The sequence below is a fragment of the Drosophila serrata genome, unplaced genomic scaffold (genome assembly GCF_035046125.1).
Source record: "Drosophila serrata isolate PLE 108 unplaced genomic scaffold, ASM3504612v1 contig_165, whole genome shotgun sequence".
Classification (NCBI taxonomy): domain Eukaryota; kingdom Metazoa; phylum Arthropoda; class Insecta; order Diptera; family Drosophilidae; genus Drosophila; species Drosophila serrata.
In genome coordinates this window covers 1,587,957-1,600,778 of record NW_028257063.1, presented here as the reverse complement: position 1 = coordinate 1,600,778, position 12,822 = coordinate 1,587,957, and the positions used below count along the sequence as shown (strand labels likewise).

The following is a 12,822-nucleotide window of genomic DNA, read 5'->3' as shown; positions in this document are numbered from 1 at the left end:
AGTATCCCAGGATCAGACTAGGCTTAAGGTCGACTTAAAGAGTCGCAAGTTCAGTGGACTTTGTTGTGGACTTTTTTCTGACTCACTTTCTCTTGACGCTTTTTTCTGGCCTTAATTTTCAACCTATTGACACCCCGCTGAACTTTGTGCTCTTTGAGACCTTTTTTCTGTGCTTTTCTCTGCGCCTTTTTTCTTTGTGTGTTTTTTGTTGGAAACGTCAACTGACTTCTGTTTTTAAATTCCCCTTTTTTTCGGGCATTTTGCGTAGCCCTCAGGTGCTAATGAATTCATAATGGAACCGGGCATTGGGACAGGCCATAAATTATGACCCAGGAAAGCGAAATATATATATTTTTTAAGGTTCTGTGGGAAAAGTGGTGGTAAAAAAACAGGAATATTTTTTAGCCGGCGGCCTTTCTTGTCAGAAAATGTAATTTAAAGCAAAAGTTGAATCGATTTAATAAAACAAAAAACAAGCAGAACTTTTGCATATTGAGTGCATTTACTTGTTTTTCTTTCCAGTTTTTTAAATATTCCGAGCTATCAACTCCATAATCCCCATTCAAATCACTGTCTAAGCTTTCCCTGCTTTCCCAATCACAAATGCAAACATGTTCTTGACTGAGATTTGTGTTTTCCCAGCATTTATTTACGTTGCTCCTCCGGTTTCTGCTAATCCATTGAGTAATTGACAATTGATTATTAATTTCCATTCAAGAAAACTGTTAAGAAATTCATGACTTTCGCCTGCAAAATATCCATTTCTATTTGTCGTCGTCGTGTTTCAGGGCCGGAATGAAAATGTCAATTGGTTATCGTTACCGGGAATCAAGGATTCTAAGGTATCTTTTATTAATTGAATGAGGAAAAATGCATTTTCCGTTAGAAGGCCCCCCCCTTCGCCTGAAAATCAAATAAATGTTTGTTTGAGCGGGCACCGCAAGCAAGAAGCAATTTGATTGGAATTAAAATTCCAAATAGAATCAACAAAAAGTTCAGCGAGTGATATGGACAGCGGACCGTGGACCAAAGTGCAGTAAAAGTACAGTTGAGTATCTGGGCACAGGCTCAGGAGCAGCAGCAGTAGATACAAATCCCAATCCCGTCTGGGCAGATGCTGATGCCAAAGCTGATCCTGAGCTTGTGTTGTAACAAGTTAATTGAATTTGCACTCAGCCAAGCGTCATGCATTGGGGCATCATGAGCTTACGAGTGCACTGAGGGAAAAGAAGTAATATACTTAGTTACGAGCCTACAAAAATATGTAAAAATAATGTCATTTGACCTAACTTTACCGAATAATATCATTTGGTGAAATAAGAGATCATGGAGAAAGTTAATTTCGTTAAATTATAATAGTCCTAGCATATCTAATATAAAACTCCATCTATATTTCCTACATATTCCTGAATGTTTCTTCAAGACCCCTTTAAATATTTCCCAAATTCACTATAGAGGTTTTCTCTACATTTTCTTTAGGTGCTAAAAACTGAGGAAACCGATTTGAGGCCAGTGGCGGTGGTGTGCACCCGATATCGATACAAGTTGCTTATTTTATGGCCAACTCTAATGGAGGACTCGATTCTGATTCCGGCTTCTACTTCGCTTGGCATTTAGCTGCCTGTGCAGCCGTGCTGCTCCTTCTCATCCTCATCCTGAGTGCTGCTCCTCGATTTTTCCAATTTTGTGATTTGCACAGATTTCAGCTTGACGTCCTCATGGTCGGTTGTAGCCTTTGCTTTTGCAAAGAGTCCTGGAGTCCTGTGGTCCTGGTTTAGTTTGTTGCCTTGTTGCCAGTGTTTTGCCAGCGTCTGTACGCTTATCCAGCAACATTGTCGAAGGTGAAGCCATGGCTTCCAAGTGCATTAAGCGCATGTGAACCGGTGCCAAACAATGACGCTACCGAAGCCACACTCTCCCGCCTTCCATCCTGTTTCCTTCCGTTGATCCTGGCAGACAAATGACTCACCCAAAAGGATGAAGATGGGCGATGGGGGGAGAGGATTGTAGCGAGAGTGTGCTTTTAGCAGATTAGTTTTCATCATCTTAACATTCCTAATTAATGAGGCCTTTGTTGCACTCACCCAGCTCCTGGCTCCTTGGCTTCACTTTTAGGTGTTAAATCAAAGACTTTTGGCCCCGGCGTGCATGTCTAATGAGTAATGAGGAGGAATCCGGCTTGCAAACTTTAACAAGAGCAGCGAATTTTCTTGTAGCTACGCTATAATGAGCCAAGGAGCTTGTCTCAACCCTTTTTTTCTCACAATGCAACTTAAATGTTGAATAAAGGTGAGGCAAACACTATGTAATATAAGGTGCATAGCATATCCTTTAATAAATATTACACAAATTACTGCACTCTAATTCTATGATTCTATTTGCTTTTCATCAACAAAAACCCACTCAACACAAACATTTTAATTTCCCACTCAACACGAAAACATGACACTGTCGAAAAATCAAATCAAAATTCACAAAATGATGACATTTCCTCTCCAATTATATTTGCTTGCTAATTTTAATGCAATTTTTTAGCGACACTCGCCTCATTAACACGCATCCATGGCACTTAATTAGGCCTGGCAATTGGCAAAATGTTTGCAAGTAATGCAAATGGACACTCGACACTCTATCATTTACATTTTGATGAATGGCCTTTGGCATTTGGCGTTTCCTCATTTATTTAAATATACATTTAGTATTTGTTTGATATTTTCGAGGGCTAATAGTCGGCATTATTATGGCGCATAATGAGCGTTGTGTCGAAGCCCAAACAATGAATGCCAACTTTTAGGGTTTTAGAAGTCAGTGCGAAATGCACAAAACACAAAAGTTTGTAAAACTAATTTCCTGCCGTTGGCGCGGGGTGTCTGAGGGGAAATGTCAAAATGTTTTTGACAAGTCCAATTTTGAAAATTTCAAATTTTGCCGTAATTAACTTTCTGGCAAAGGCAATTAGCGACCGCACGCACACAAACCCACTTATATATATATAAATATTGTGTGTGTGCGGATTACAAAAATACACATAGAAATATATATATAATATTTGCCATGTAAATATATTGAAAGTTCAACGCATTTAGCACTCTGCTCACGAACTTTAACAATATCGTAAATAATAGAGTCAATTGCATTTTGCATAATAATTACAGTGTAAATACATTCAAAACAGGAGCGGATTCAAGTGACTTTTGGGGGAGTTTTTAAAGAATTATAATCAAGGAAATTAGGGAAGATGTATACTTTACATACACCTGATTATCTATATATCTATATATCTTATACTTTACATACACCTGAATATCTATATATCTTATACAATATGGAGTTTAATAGTTTAGTAACTGATTTTAATTATAATTATAATAGCACCTGTATTAGGGGTTCCATTTCGCTCCTGGAGAGGCAGATACGAGTGCAGGGGAACCCAATGAGCTGGGGTCTGGAGTGGCCAAGTGGAATGAGCACTGACTAAGTGGGTAACTGGGGAGCGTGTTGGCAACCGATGCAGTGAATGAGTGATGAAGCGCGTCACGTCGACGGCAGGAACAGGCAGAAATGGTATAGTAAATGGGAAGCTAAGGACGTGTAGCTACCGAGAGGAGATGCCAATGCTAATGGCTGACATGACACTTGTCAACGGTATGTAATTGCCTTCTCTTATTATTAAGTAAACATCACCATCATCATTTATCAGAAAAGTCAACCACACTTCAGCAGTTATTATAGAAAATATAAGTAAATATTTGATAATTTCTATTAAAAATGTAATAAGCAAGAAAATTTAACCCCCTTTTCCTAGCCCAAATAATATCTATAGCCTTGGCTTGAAAATATCCTAGTTAGCCATCACTGCAAACCCCCTTTGGATGAGTGTGACTGCTGCGCTCCATGACTATGTCTATTGCCGTTGACTTGGAGTACAATACACAATTATTGCCGCCAAGTGACGGCAACTTGGGGTCGCATCAATAACGAGTCCTTGTCACCCACCCACCGCCCACCCATCCAGCAAAGACCATCATCCAATGCACCATCCAAATGGAACACCGCTGGGTGCAAAATCACACCCATTTGTCAGTGGGAACAACTGGGATGGCGGGATAGCGAACGTCCATGACTACGGCGATGGCGATGGCGATGGCGATGGCGACGGCTAATTGCAGTTCATGCGAAAAACATCGTTAATCAACTCATTGACAGTTTGTTATTTGTTAAACAAAGCTAATGACTTAATGGCATAAATGGTGTGGCAACTGCACCAGAAGGATATCGAAAGTCATGGCAAAGGCAAGGCCGGGCAGGGAAGGAGCAGAGTAGAGCAGGCACAGACAGAATAAATGACACGCCAGCTCACGGGCAGCAGTTTTTCTCCTCGTTTCGTGTCCTCCTCTCCTCTCCTCTCTCTCGTATTTATGTAGATAAACAATTAGCTGACAAGCCGGCGGGAAAATTAATTGTCCTGGACACATCCTTGGTGGCTTTAGCTGTGGGCGTGGTGGCCACATAGCTAGATGATCACGATATGCCCAGGGGGGACGCAAAGCAACTAGTTTGAGCTGCTTAAATAATCCCTATTCTTAAGTGTTACCTGCTATAAATAAAATAAAATGAGATGGAGTAGAAGGAGATTTCTTTCTTTGATAATTTTTCATAATTATTCTTTTTAGATTTGTCTTGATTTAATCTAAAGAGAGGACTTAAATGATAATACAGCTTGAGCATACAAACTCCTATTTGGAAAAAACACAAATTTTCAAGATCAAAGTAAGCTCTGGCCTAGAAATGTCACACGATTGTAAACTTTAGGATCTCGCCTTTTTGTAAATTTCATTCGTATTTCGTTCCTCGTAACATTCAGAGCTCTCTTCTAAAAAAAAAAAATAAAAATCCAAAAATTTTCGGTAAAAAAATTAAAAGTAAACAAAATTTTGTGCTTGAAAACTTTTTTGTATACATTTTTCGAAAGTATTTCCAGTAATTTCCATAAAAGATGAATTTTTTCTCGGTGCCCTACGAAGCTGATTACGGCATGTATGCCGATTCAAAGGTACAAATTGTTACAAGGAAAATTTGCTAGGGAACCACTAACTAACCCCTTATTCTTCCCTCAAGATGAAAAGCGCCCCCCAGTATCCCGGTATGAACATGAATCCCGGTATGGGTCAGGGTCAACCCATGTCTGTGCAGCCTCTGAATCCGCCACAGATGAATCTGCAGATGCAAATGCCATCGGGCATCCAGTCGATGTCTTCATACCCGATGCAGAGCATGCCGCTGAACATGATGTCCGGCGGAGGTAATGGCGGAATGACGCCCATGTCCACCATGTCCTCACAGCTGCCAATTGGAGCGATGGCTCCGCTGAGCAGCATGACCATGGTGCCCATGGGCAATGCAATGGGAGCCATTGAAGCTCCAGGGATGAATGCTGTCCTACCCGACCTTCAGCCCATGTCCGCGATGGGGCAGATGCAACCAATGGGGCAGATGCAGCCCATGCAGCAATTTGACCACTCAGGTTCCCATACGCAAATACATCAGGGTCGCGTTACCGGCGGTGGTCCATCGTCTCCCAGCAGCGGTGGCGGATGGAACACCAACTCGAACCAATCGAACAATAGCGGCGGTGGCATGTGGCAATACAACCAGCCCATGCAACAGATGCAGTTCAACCAGCAACAGCAGCAACAGCAACAGCAACACCATCATAATCATGGCCAACAGCATCATCAGCAGGGACAACGGATGAAGTCTGTGTATGACCTGCAACCCTCTGGCATCTATCGGGATGTGCGCAATGGCCTGAAGTGAGTAGATCTCGACGAGATTTGGCTTGTCCTAATTGTCCTAAGCCTTACCAGCAATCCTTAATCCACAGCACGCCATCGATGAGAGACGAGACATCAAAGATGAGCAAGGGGAATAATAATTCATTCAATTGTGGTGAGTTTTAATCACTAACTAATAAGATCTTCACTGTAACCTTTTCAATTTTTCCAGGAAAAGCGTCAAGCAAGGTCCCCCATTGGCGATGATAAGAGCCCCCAGGATTTGGGCTGCGTTAATTGATTAATTTTTAAAGATGTCCGCATTAAGCACGAGTTTTGTTTCAAACATTCTTCCCCTACGCAAGCAAATACCCTTAACAGACAACACAATAACACAATGACACTCGAATCAACACTTTTGGTGTGCAATAAAATTGGCCTATTTGTTTTGGCCAAACTTAATTCTCTTTCTATTTCTTTTCTTCTGGCGACTTTAACCGCTTTGATTTATGGCCATCAGACATCAAAATTGGCAACATGTTGTAGGGTAACGAAAAGGGAAAATTGAACGAAAAATTTATGCTGACCGCATGATGAACGCATAAAAAATGTTGCCAACTTATGGCCAAAATGCAATCCAAACACACACACACACACAGTTCGACGTTGTGCCGAGTATAAACAATGGCTTTATCGGGGAAAAGGCATCAGTTGGTTGGTTGGTCGGGGGTTATCCCCATCCCCGGATCCCTCCCAAAGTCGTTAGATTCTGGCAGCCGGGGCCAAGGTGTGAATATTTTATGTGGCACTATTTTGATACCATAAATCTTTTAGTAGTTGATTCAGCAAAGTTTTTGCCTGTTACCGCATTTCGTTTTGCGGCTTCGGTTTTCTATTTTTTTCTTTTTACAATTCGTTTCGCTGAGTTTCTTTCAATTTTGTAGCCTTTTTGACTTTATTTGCTTGGGTGATTAGGTGTAAGAATTTGTGGCTCAATCGAAAGTTGCTTTTCTGATTGATTAAATCAAATATATATTTTATATCGATTGGATTGCAGTCCTTGCGGGTGATTTTGTGGAAAATGTGACAAAAATAAAGCAAGATTTGAAGTTGTGATAGTTTGTGGTTCGCTATTGCTTGTACATTGCAGGAAAGACTTAATTCGCTCTCATCAATTCCGTTTTTAATCGCAGAATCAATATTTGAACTTTACGTTGAACATAAAGACCTCATATTAACCTTGATTATTAATACTATTAACAAGAATATTATTTCTCCCTCTTATTCCCGCCTTTAAAAAACATTTCTTCTCAGACAAGAAAGATCCCATAAATTTCCAAGGCAAACCAATTCCTAGCAGGGCAATCATCTCCTTCCATAAAGCCCTAAGAATTCCCAATGCGACCATAGAATGCACATACCAGAAATTGTTTCTCGCAAGCGTTTTACATTTTTCCGAGGGAATCATTAAAATTAAAAGAAAAAGTAAAGTAAAAACCCGAGAACGAGGAGTACGAGAAGCCACAGAAACGGACAGCTGAATGGACGTTGAATGGACAATTTGAAAAGTTTTTCGGCCATGGAGGAGACGACTCCTCCACCTCACTCTGCCCGGGAAGGACAATGCGAGTGGCCCAAAAGCTCTGGATGAGAAGTTTTTCGCAACGGAGCCCGGGGGAAGGGATTGTCAAAAGTTTTTTCAGAGCGAATGGAGCCTTACTACAACATCGTCCTCGATGTGCAATGCAATTGCTCCCTCCTCGGCCCCTCGGGATGCAGAAAATTTTATTCATGACGGAAGCAATACTCAAATTTCGTCTATTAATATCTGGGCAAGGGTTCTCCGGGCTGGTTGCAGGAGCAATGGTGGGTTCCTGGTGGTGGCCCAGCTGTCAGGCTGAAGCTGGGGGTCCAACTTCCAGACTCTGTACGTATCCCAACATCTGTCCAAGTGTCAGTCCAACTGTCTGTTTGTCTAACTGACACACACACACACACACACACACACACACACACACACACACACACACACACATACACACGCACATACAAAGTCTCTCTCATCTAAACAAATGCGCATACAGATGTGGTCAGCATGAGATGGGTTGGGCTATGCACTCGAAAAGATTAAATTAAATGCAATTAATTAATTCAGGGGATATCATTCTAAACAAGTATTATTTAAAATCTAAAATTGGAAACAAAAAAAACTTCAAATTTCCAACTGGTTCTCTTAAAAAGTTAACTTAAAAGTAAAAACTCTTAAAATTCTTAAGTGGTTCTGTAAATAAGTCAATTTGAAATCCGTTTCTATGATTCCCAACTGATAAAATATATACACGGTTAATGTAGTTAATGTATATTACCAATCATCTATCCTCTCTTTCATGTCATGCATATTGTCATCCATGTTGTCATGCATGTTGTAGTTATCGTTTTTTATAACCTAACCTCCAAGAGGGATCCTTATAATTCCCAAGTGCCTAATTTATAATTTTGTAGAACAAATTGTAATATTAAAGACAAATTTGTACAAATAATGTCTGCTAGAAAGAAAATAAGAGCGGACAAGAGGTTCTTATAATTTCCATTTAATTTCTTTATTATTATTTTTAATAAAATAATTTTTCGCCCTTTTCTTGTAGTGTTGGTGTGTTGGTACAGTCAGCCCGGTTGCACATTGCTAACATAACCTCAAATTGCATTCCTAATTCCTTTTATATTCCACACATCCCAACCCACCAAACCCTCCTCCCGTTTTTCTGCAAAATGTGCAATTTCCGCTTGAAAGACTGGACTGAACTGGCATACTACAATCCATCCCCGAAAATTCCTAGAAATATTTTGCAGAACAGAAATTTATTATAGCCATTTTATTATTGTTTTTATTTTGTGGGGCGCAACTGCAACTGCATGTTGGCCCAAACATACATGCGTCATATTATTGTCTAGAAAACGGAAAGGAATAGAACGGAAGTCAGTCAGTCAGTCAGTCAGCCAGGTGAGGTGCCAGAAACACTTTCCATCTGCAGATATCAGTCGGTAAAATATTCAGTTTTGTTTTAAAAGGAATTGGTGAGTTGCCTGAGAAGGCTGCCAACAAGCCGTATGTTCTTTTGTTTTCTAGACCGCAATTTGAATAATTGAAATTCATGGCAATTGCTTGCTTACATATACTAGTTTATTAAACAACTATGTTTGCGTTTAAATGAGTTATTAAATAAGGATATAGGATATGAACTTCTTTTTTGAATCAATTTTTGTTATTTAGAGTATATTTCCTCTAAGTATTAAGACACTCTGGAAGATAACTTTATTTTAATTTAGGGTTACTCGATGTCCTTTTTTTGTTTTAAGAAGAAAGTCATAGAAAGTCACTTTACGAATTTCCTCTCTCAACTTTAATATAAACTTCTTCCTCTAAGTATTAAGACATTCTTGAAGATAACTTTAGTTTAATTTAGGGTTACTCGGTGTCCTTTTTTTGTTTTAAGAAGAAAGTCACAGAAAGTCACTTTAAGAATTTCCTTCCTCTCACAACTTTAATGCAAACATTTATCCTTACTTTAGCACAACACTTGAAACCTTTTTAAAATACTTAAGCTGTTTTTGGCCTGTCAATTACCATTTATGTACATTCCGTGTTATTCGGTTTGACGTCAAGCAATGTTGTGTTTTAACCCGAGAAAAGCACTAACTTGTGGCCAAAATGAACACGAATTTTAACTTGTCGTTTGTTTGTTGCATTTGTCAACTGTTCTTCATTTTGGATGTTGTTAGTTCTGGTGGTACTTCTGGTATTCCTGTGGTCCTGGTGTTCATGTGTCCATTCCTGCTCTATTGACACACCGACAGAACTAGATAGATCCAAGGAGAAGGATGAAAGCTAAATTGCGATGAAAATGTCTGCAGCTGCAGCAGTGAGCAAAGTTTGAGCGCCTTGTTTTAGAATTTGCAGTCTGCTTTTCTGATTGTTGTTAGTCTGGTCCCTAGTCCTGGTCTTTGGTACTGCTATGTGGGCCAACTTTTCTGAAACTGTGCCAACTTTTGGCTCGTTTTTGCCTGATAACTTCATCATCGTCAACGTTCTCTCGTCATTCTCATTCTCATTCTCATTCAAGTGGAACCAGCAAAAAAAAAAAGACAAAGAAAATGAAAAACTCGTTGGCCAAATGTTTTGTCATGATTCTTCCACCTCTCAATACGCCTGTCTCCTGCCGTGTTTGAGGTCTCGTCCTTGTTTTGTCAATGAAAAAACCTTCAACTTGACTGAGTATGCACATTGTGTGGCCCAGATAATCAAAGTTTCAAGAGAAATCAAGATATTGTTACGTTTAAGATACGAATAATCATAATAATAAGATTTAAAGAGGAAATAGGTATGTAACTTGAATAAGTAATTAAGAAAATTGTACTTTTTCTTCTATAAATTTTGTAAAATTTTCTAGAAAGACAATATTTAAACTTGAATATATCTTTTAACCTATAAAATATGCCAAATATTTTCCACTTCGATAATTTCCAAAAGAGAAAGTCGCTTTGAGCCAAGTTTTATAGCCAAATGAAAATGGTAAAGGGATGCCATAGGTCGAAAACTGACTGCAGTATATTTTCCACCTGAGCTAATGGCTTTTTGTTTTCCACATTTTTGTGGAAGCTTTTGAGTAATTAAATTTATGGATGCATAAAATGGCAACCTGTTCGATCCGCAAGCCATCCCGCTCGCTCTCTCTCTATTTCTCTCTCTCTCTGTCTCTGTTTGAATTTTTCGGCCATGTGTCCATAAATGTCCGCCCCGAATGTCCAGTCACATCCAATGAGCGGTGGATGCTGATGCTGATGCTGTGCTTTGCTGGCTATTAATTTCGAGTGGTTCGGTTCACTTTCGGGCCCATGTGTACACATGTTTGGGCTTGTAAAAATGTCATGTTAATTTGTGGATTGTGCGACCAAAGTGGAGCACCCCGAGAGCAGGACAGAGAGAGTGCGAGGGGCCAAAAATCGAGCGGAGGCATGCAAATAAATGTCCCTCGCACATGCCACCCACCCAGCTGTACTCGCCCTCGCACAGAAGCACTGAGAAAAATTCGAGCTTCTTTCAAAATAATAATAGAATTTTTGAGTTTATTCTGGAGTTAAGATAAATGTATTTACTAAAAAAAAAACATAAAAATATTAAATTAATATTTTTTTAGTCTCTGCTATCTTAGAGGTAATATTCGGCAAACGGACAAAAGGAACAAACGGACAAAACTAAGCAAACGGACAGTATTATGTGTTTTTTTTTTTTTGGTGACAAATTAAAAATTCTCTTTTTATAATAAATTCCCTTTAATAGTCTATGAAATCATTGGATAAAAATGAAGAAAACAGACTGACAGACAAACGAACAAATATACAGGAAGGACATAACTATACCGACATGCCTGGTGATGAATTACTGATTCAATAATATAAATAGACTCCAAAGTATTTTTCAACAAATTTTAAAACCAAATCTTGGTAATTTTTAGATTTTCCTCTTAGTGTACTCAAACATCTACACAGATGCTCTCCGCCCACGCATCGAAAGGAGTGGAAATGAGAGAGGCACCCGCTCGGCTTTGGAGACGGGCTTTTTGCAGATTTATGAGTGAATCTGATAAGTGCTGCCAATAAATTTTCGGACAACAATTTACAATGTTCAGTCCATGTTCAGTTGTTTCCTTACGTTTTCCACAGAGAGGAAAGCGAGACTAAGGATGGGTTGGGTTGGAATCAGAATTGGGATTCCGATTGGTTTGGGTAGCGTATTTTTGGTTATTTTATTGCAATTTACTGGGATTTAAGGAGTGAGTGTTTGGCTAGCTCAGGAAATAATTTGGGTCAATGAACAGAAGCCTAATGTAAGAAATATTGCAGTTTTTATTTCTTGGGAATGAATGAATGAAGTGAAGAATTTTATGAATAAAGCAAACTTGAAAACAATATTCGTATTCTACATTTAAGTTTTTTTATATTTAACCTTAATCATAATATTTTCTTGATAAACATATACAATATAATAATATAATGAATGAATCAATGAAATTATAAATTTCATACCTATGAAAGTCTGAAAATCAATGTTATTATAAAATAAAGTAAAAGTTGAAGATTTGTCGATTAAAGTTAGAGCCAAATATATGAATAAAATCATCATTTTAAAGTTACAATAAATGTTTACCAACTAATAATGTAATATAACTGCCAGAGAATGGGTTGTTAAATAAAGAGAATCAGTAAGTATCTTTAAGCAGTAAGTAACTTGGAACAGTAAGTATCTATGACCAGTAAGTATCTATGACAAGTAAAAAACTCTGAACAGTGAGTAACTATGATCAGTAATTATAGTTAGCAGTAAGTAACTCTGAACAATAAGTATGACCAGTATGTGACTATGATTAGTAGTTATCAATGAACATTAAGTAACTCTGATAAGTAAGTATCTACGACCAGTGAGCATGTATGATCAGTAATTACCTTTGAACACTAATAAACAATAGTAGGTATCTATGACCAGTAAGTAACTATAATCAGTAAGTAACTAAAGTATCTAAAAATATCAGAAAGTTTCTAAGTATGCAAAGGGGACCATGGCAATAAGAAAATAAATTGGAATATAAAGGCTATACCTAGGTCTGACACCACCAATAGCTTCTTCGTACATAATATAAATGTCATGGTTAAGACTTACCCCAGTAGAGGACACGTCATTGTTTACTACCTTACAGTGTAGTGACCAAGATTGGGTGACTATCCAAAGTGAGCTTCTTCCTGATCATCCAGATGTATTGCATTGGCCACGTCATAGTTTTGGGATCGAATGGTAATCACTATCACTATCACTTGAGATGTTACCACTAGGTACCCCTAGGACAGACTGAGTCGCGCGCGGCCTTTGCGCCTCTATTTATAGTCCCCGAGGAAAGAGAGGAGCAGAGAAAGTGAGTGTGAGTGGGCGGGAGAGGAGTTGCCTCTAGAGATTAACATAGAGCGGCTAACATAGCGAGAGAGGGGGAGAGGCAGA

General features: G+C 38.9%; 1 protein-coding gene across 2 annotated transcripts; it reads left to right on the top strand.

Annotated features, from left to right (window-relative positions):
• The first annotated feature begins 4,793 nt into the window (after positions 1–4,793).
• Positions 4,794–6,236, top strand: LOC110177951 (uncharacterized). 2 transcript variants are annotated; one of them, XM_020944940.2, is made up of 4 exons: positions 4,794–5,053; positions 5,119–5,813; positions 5,885–5,949; positions 6,007–6,236. In XM_020944940.2, exons 1-4 carry the CDS (start codon positions 4,997–4,999, stop codon positions 6,039–6,041), a joined length of 852 nt encoding a protein of 283 aa, XP_020800599.2. In that variant the 5' UTR covers positions 4,794–4,996; the 3' UTR covers positions 6,042–6,236. The 2 variants fall into 2 exon arrangements, 1 of the variants encoding a protein (XP_020800599.2); XR_015270393.1 differs by having other exon boundaries at positions 4,811–5,053; positions 5,868–5,949.
• Positions 6,237–12,822: the final 6,586 nt, after the last annotated feature.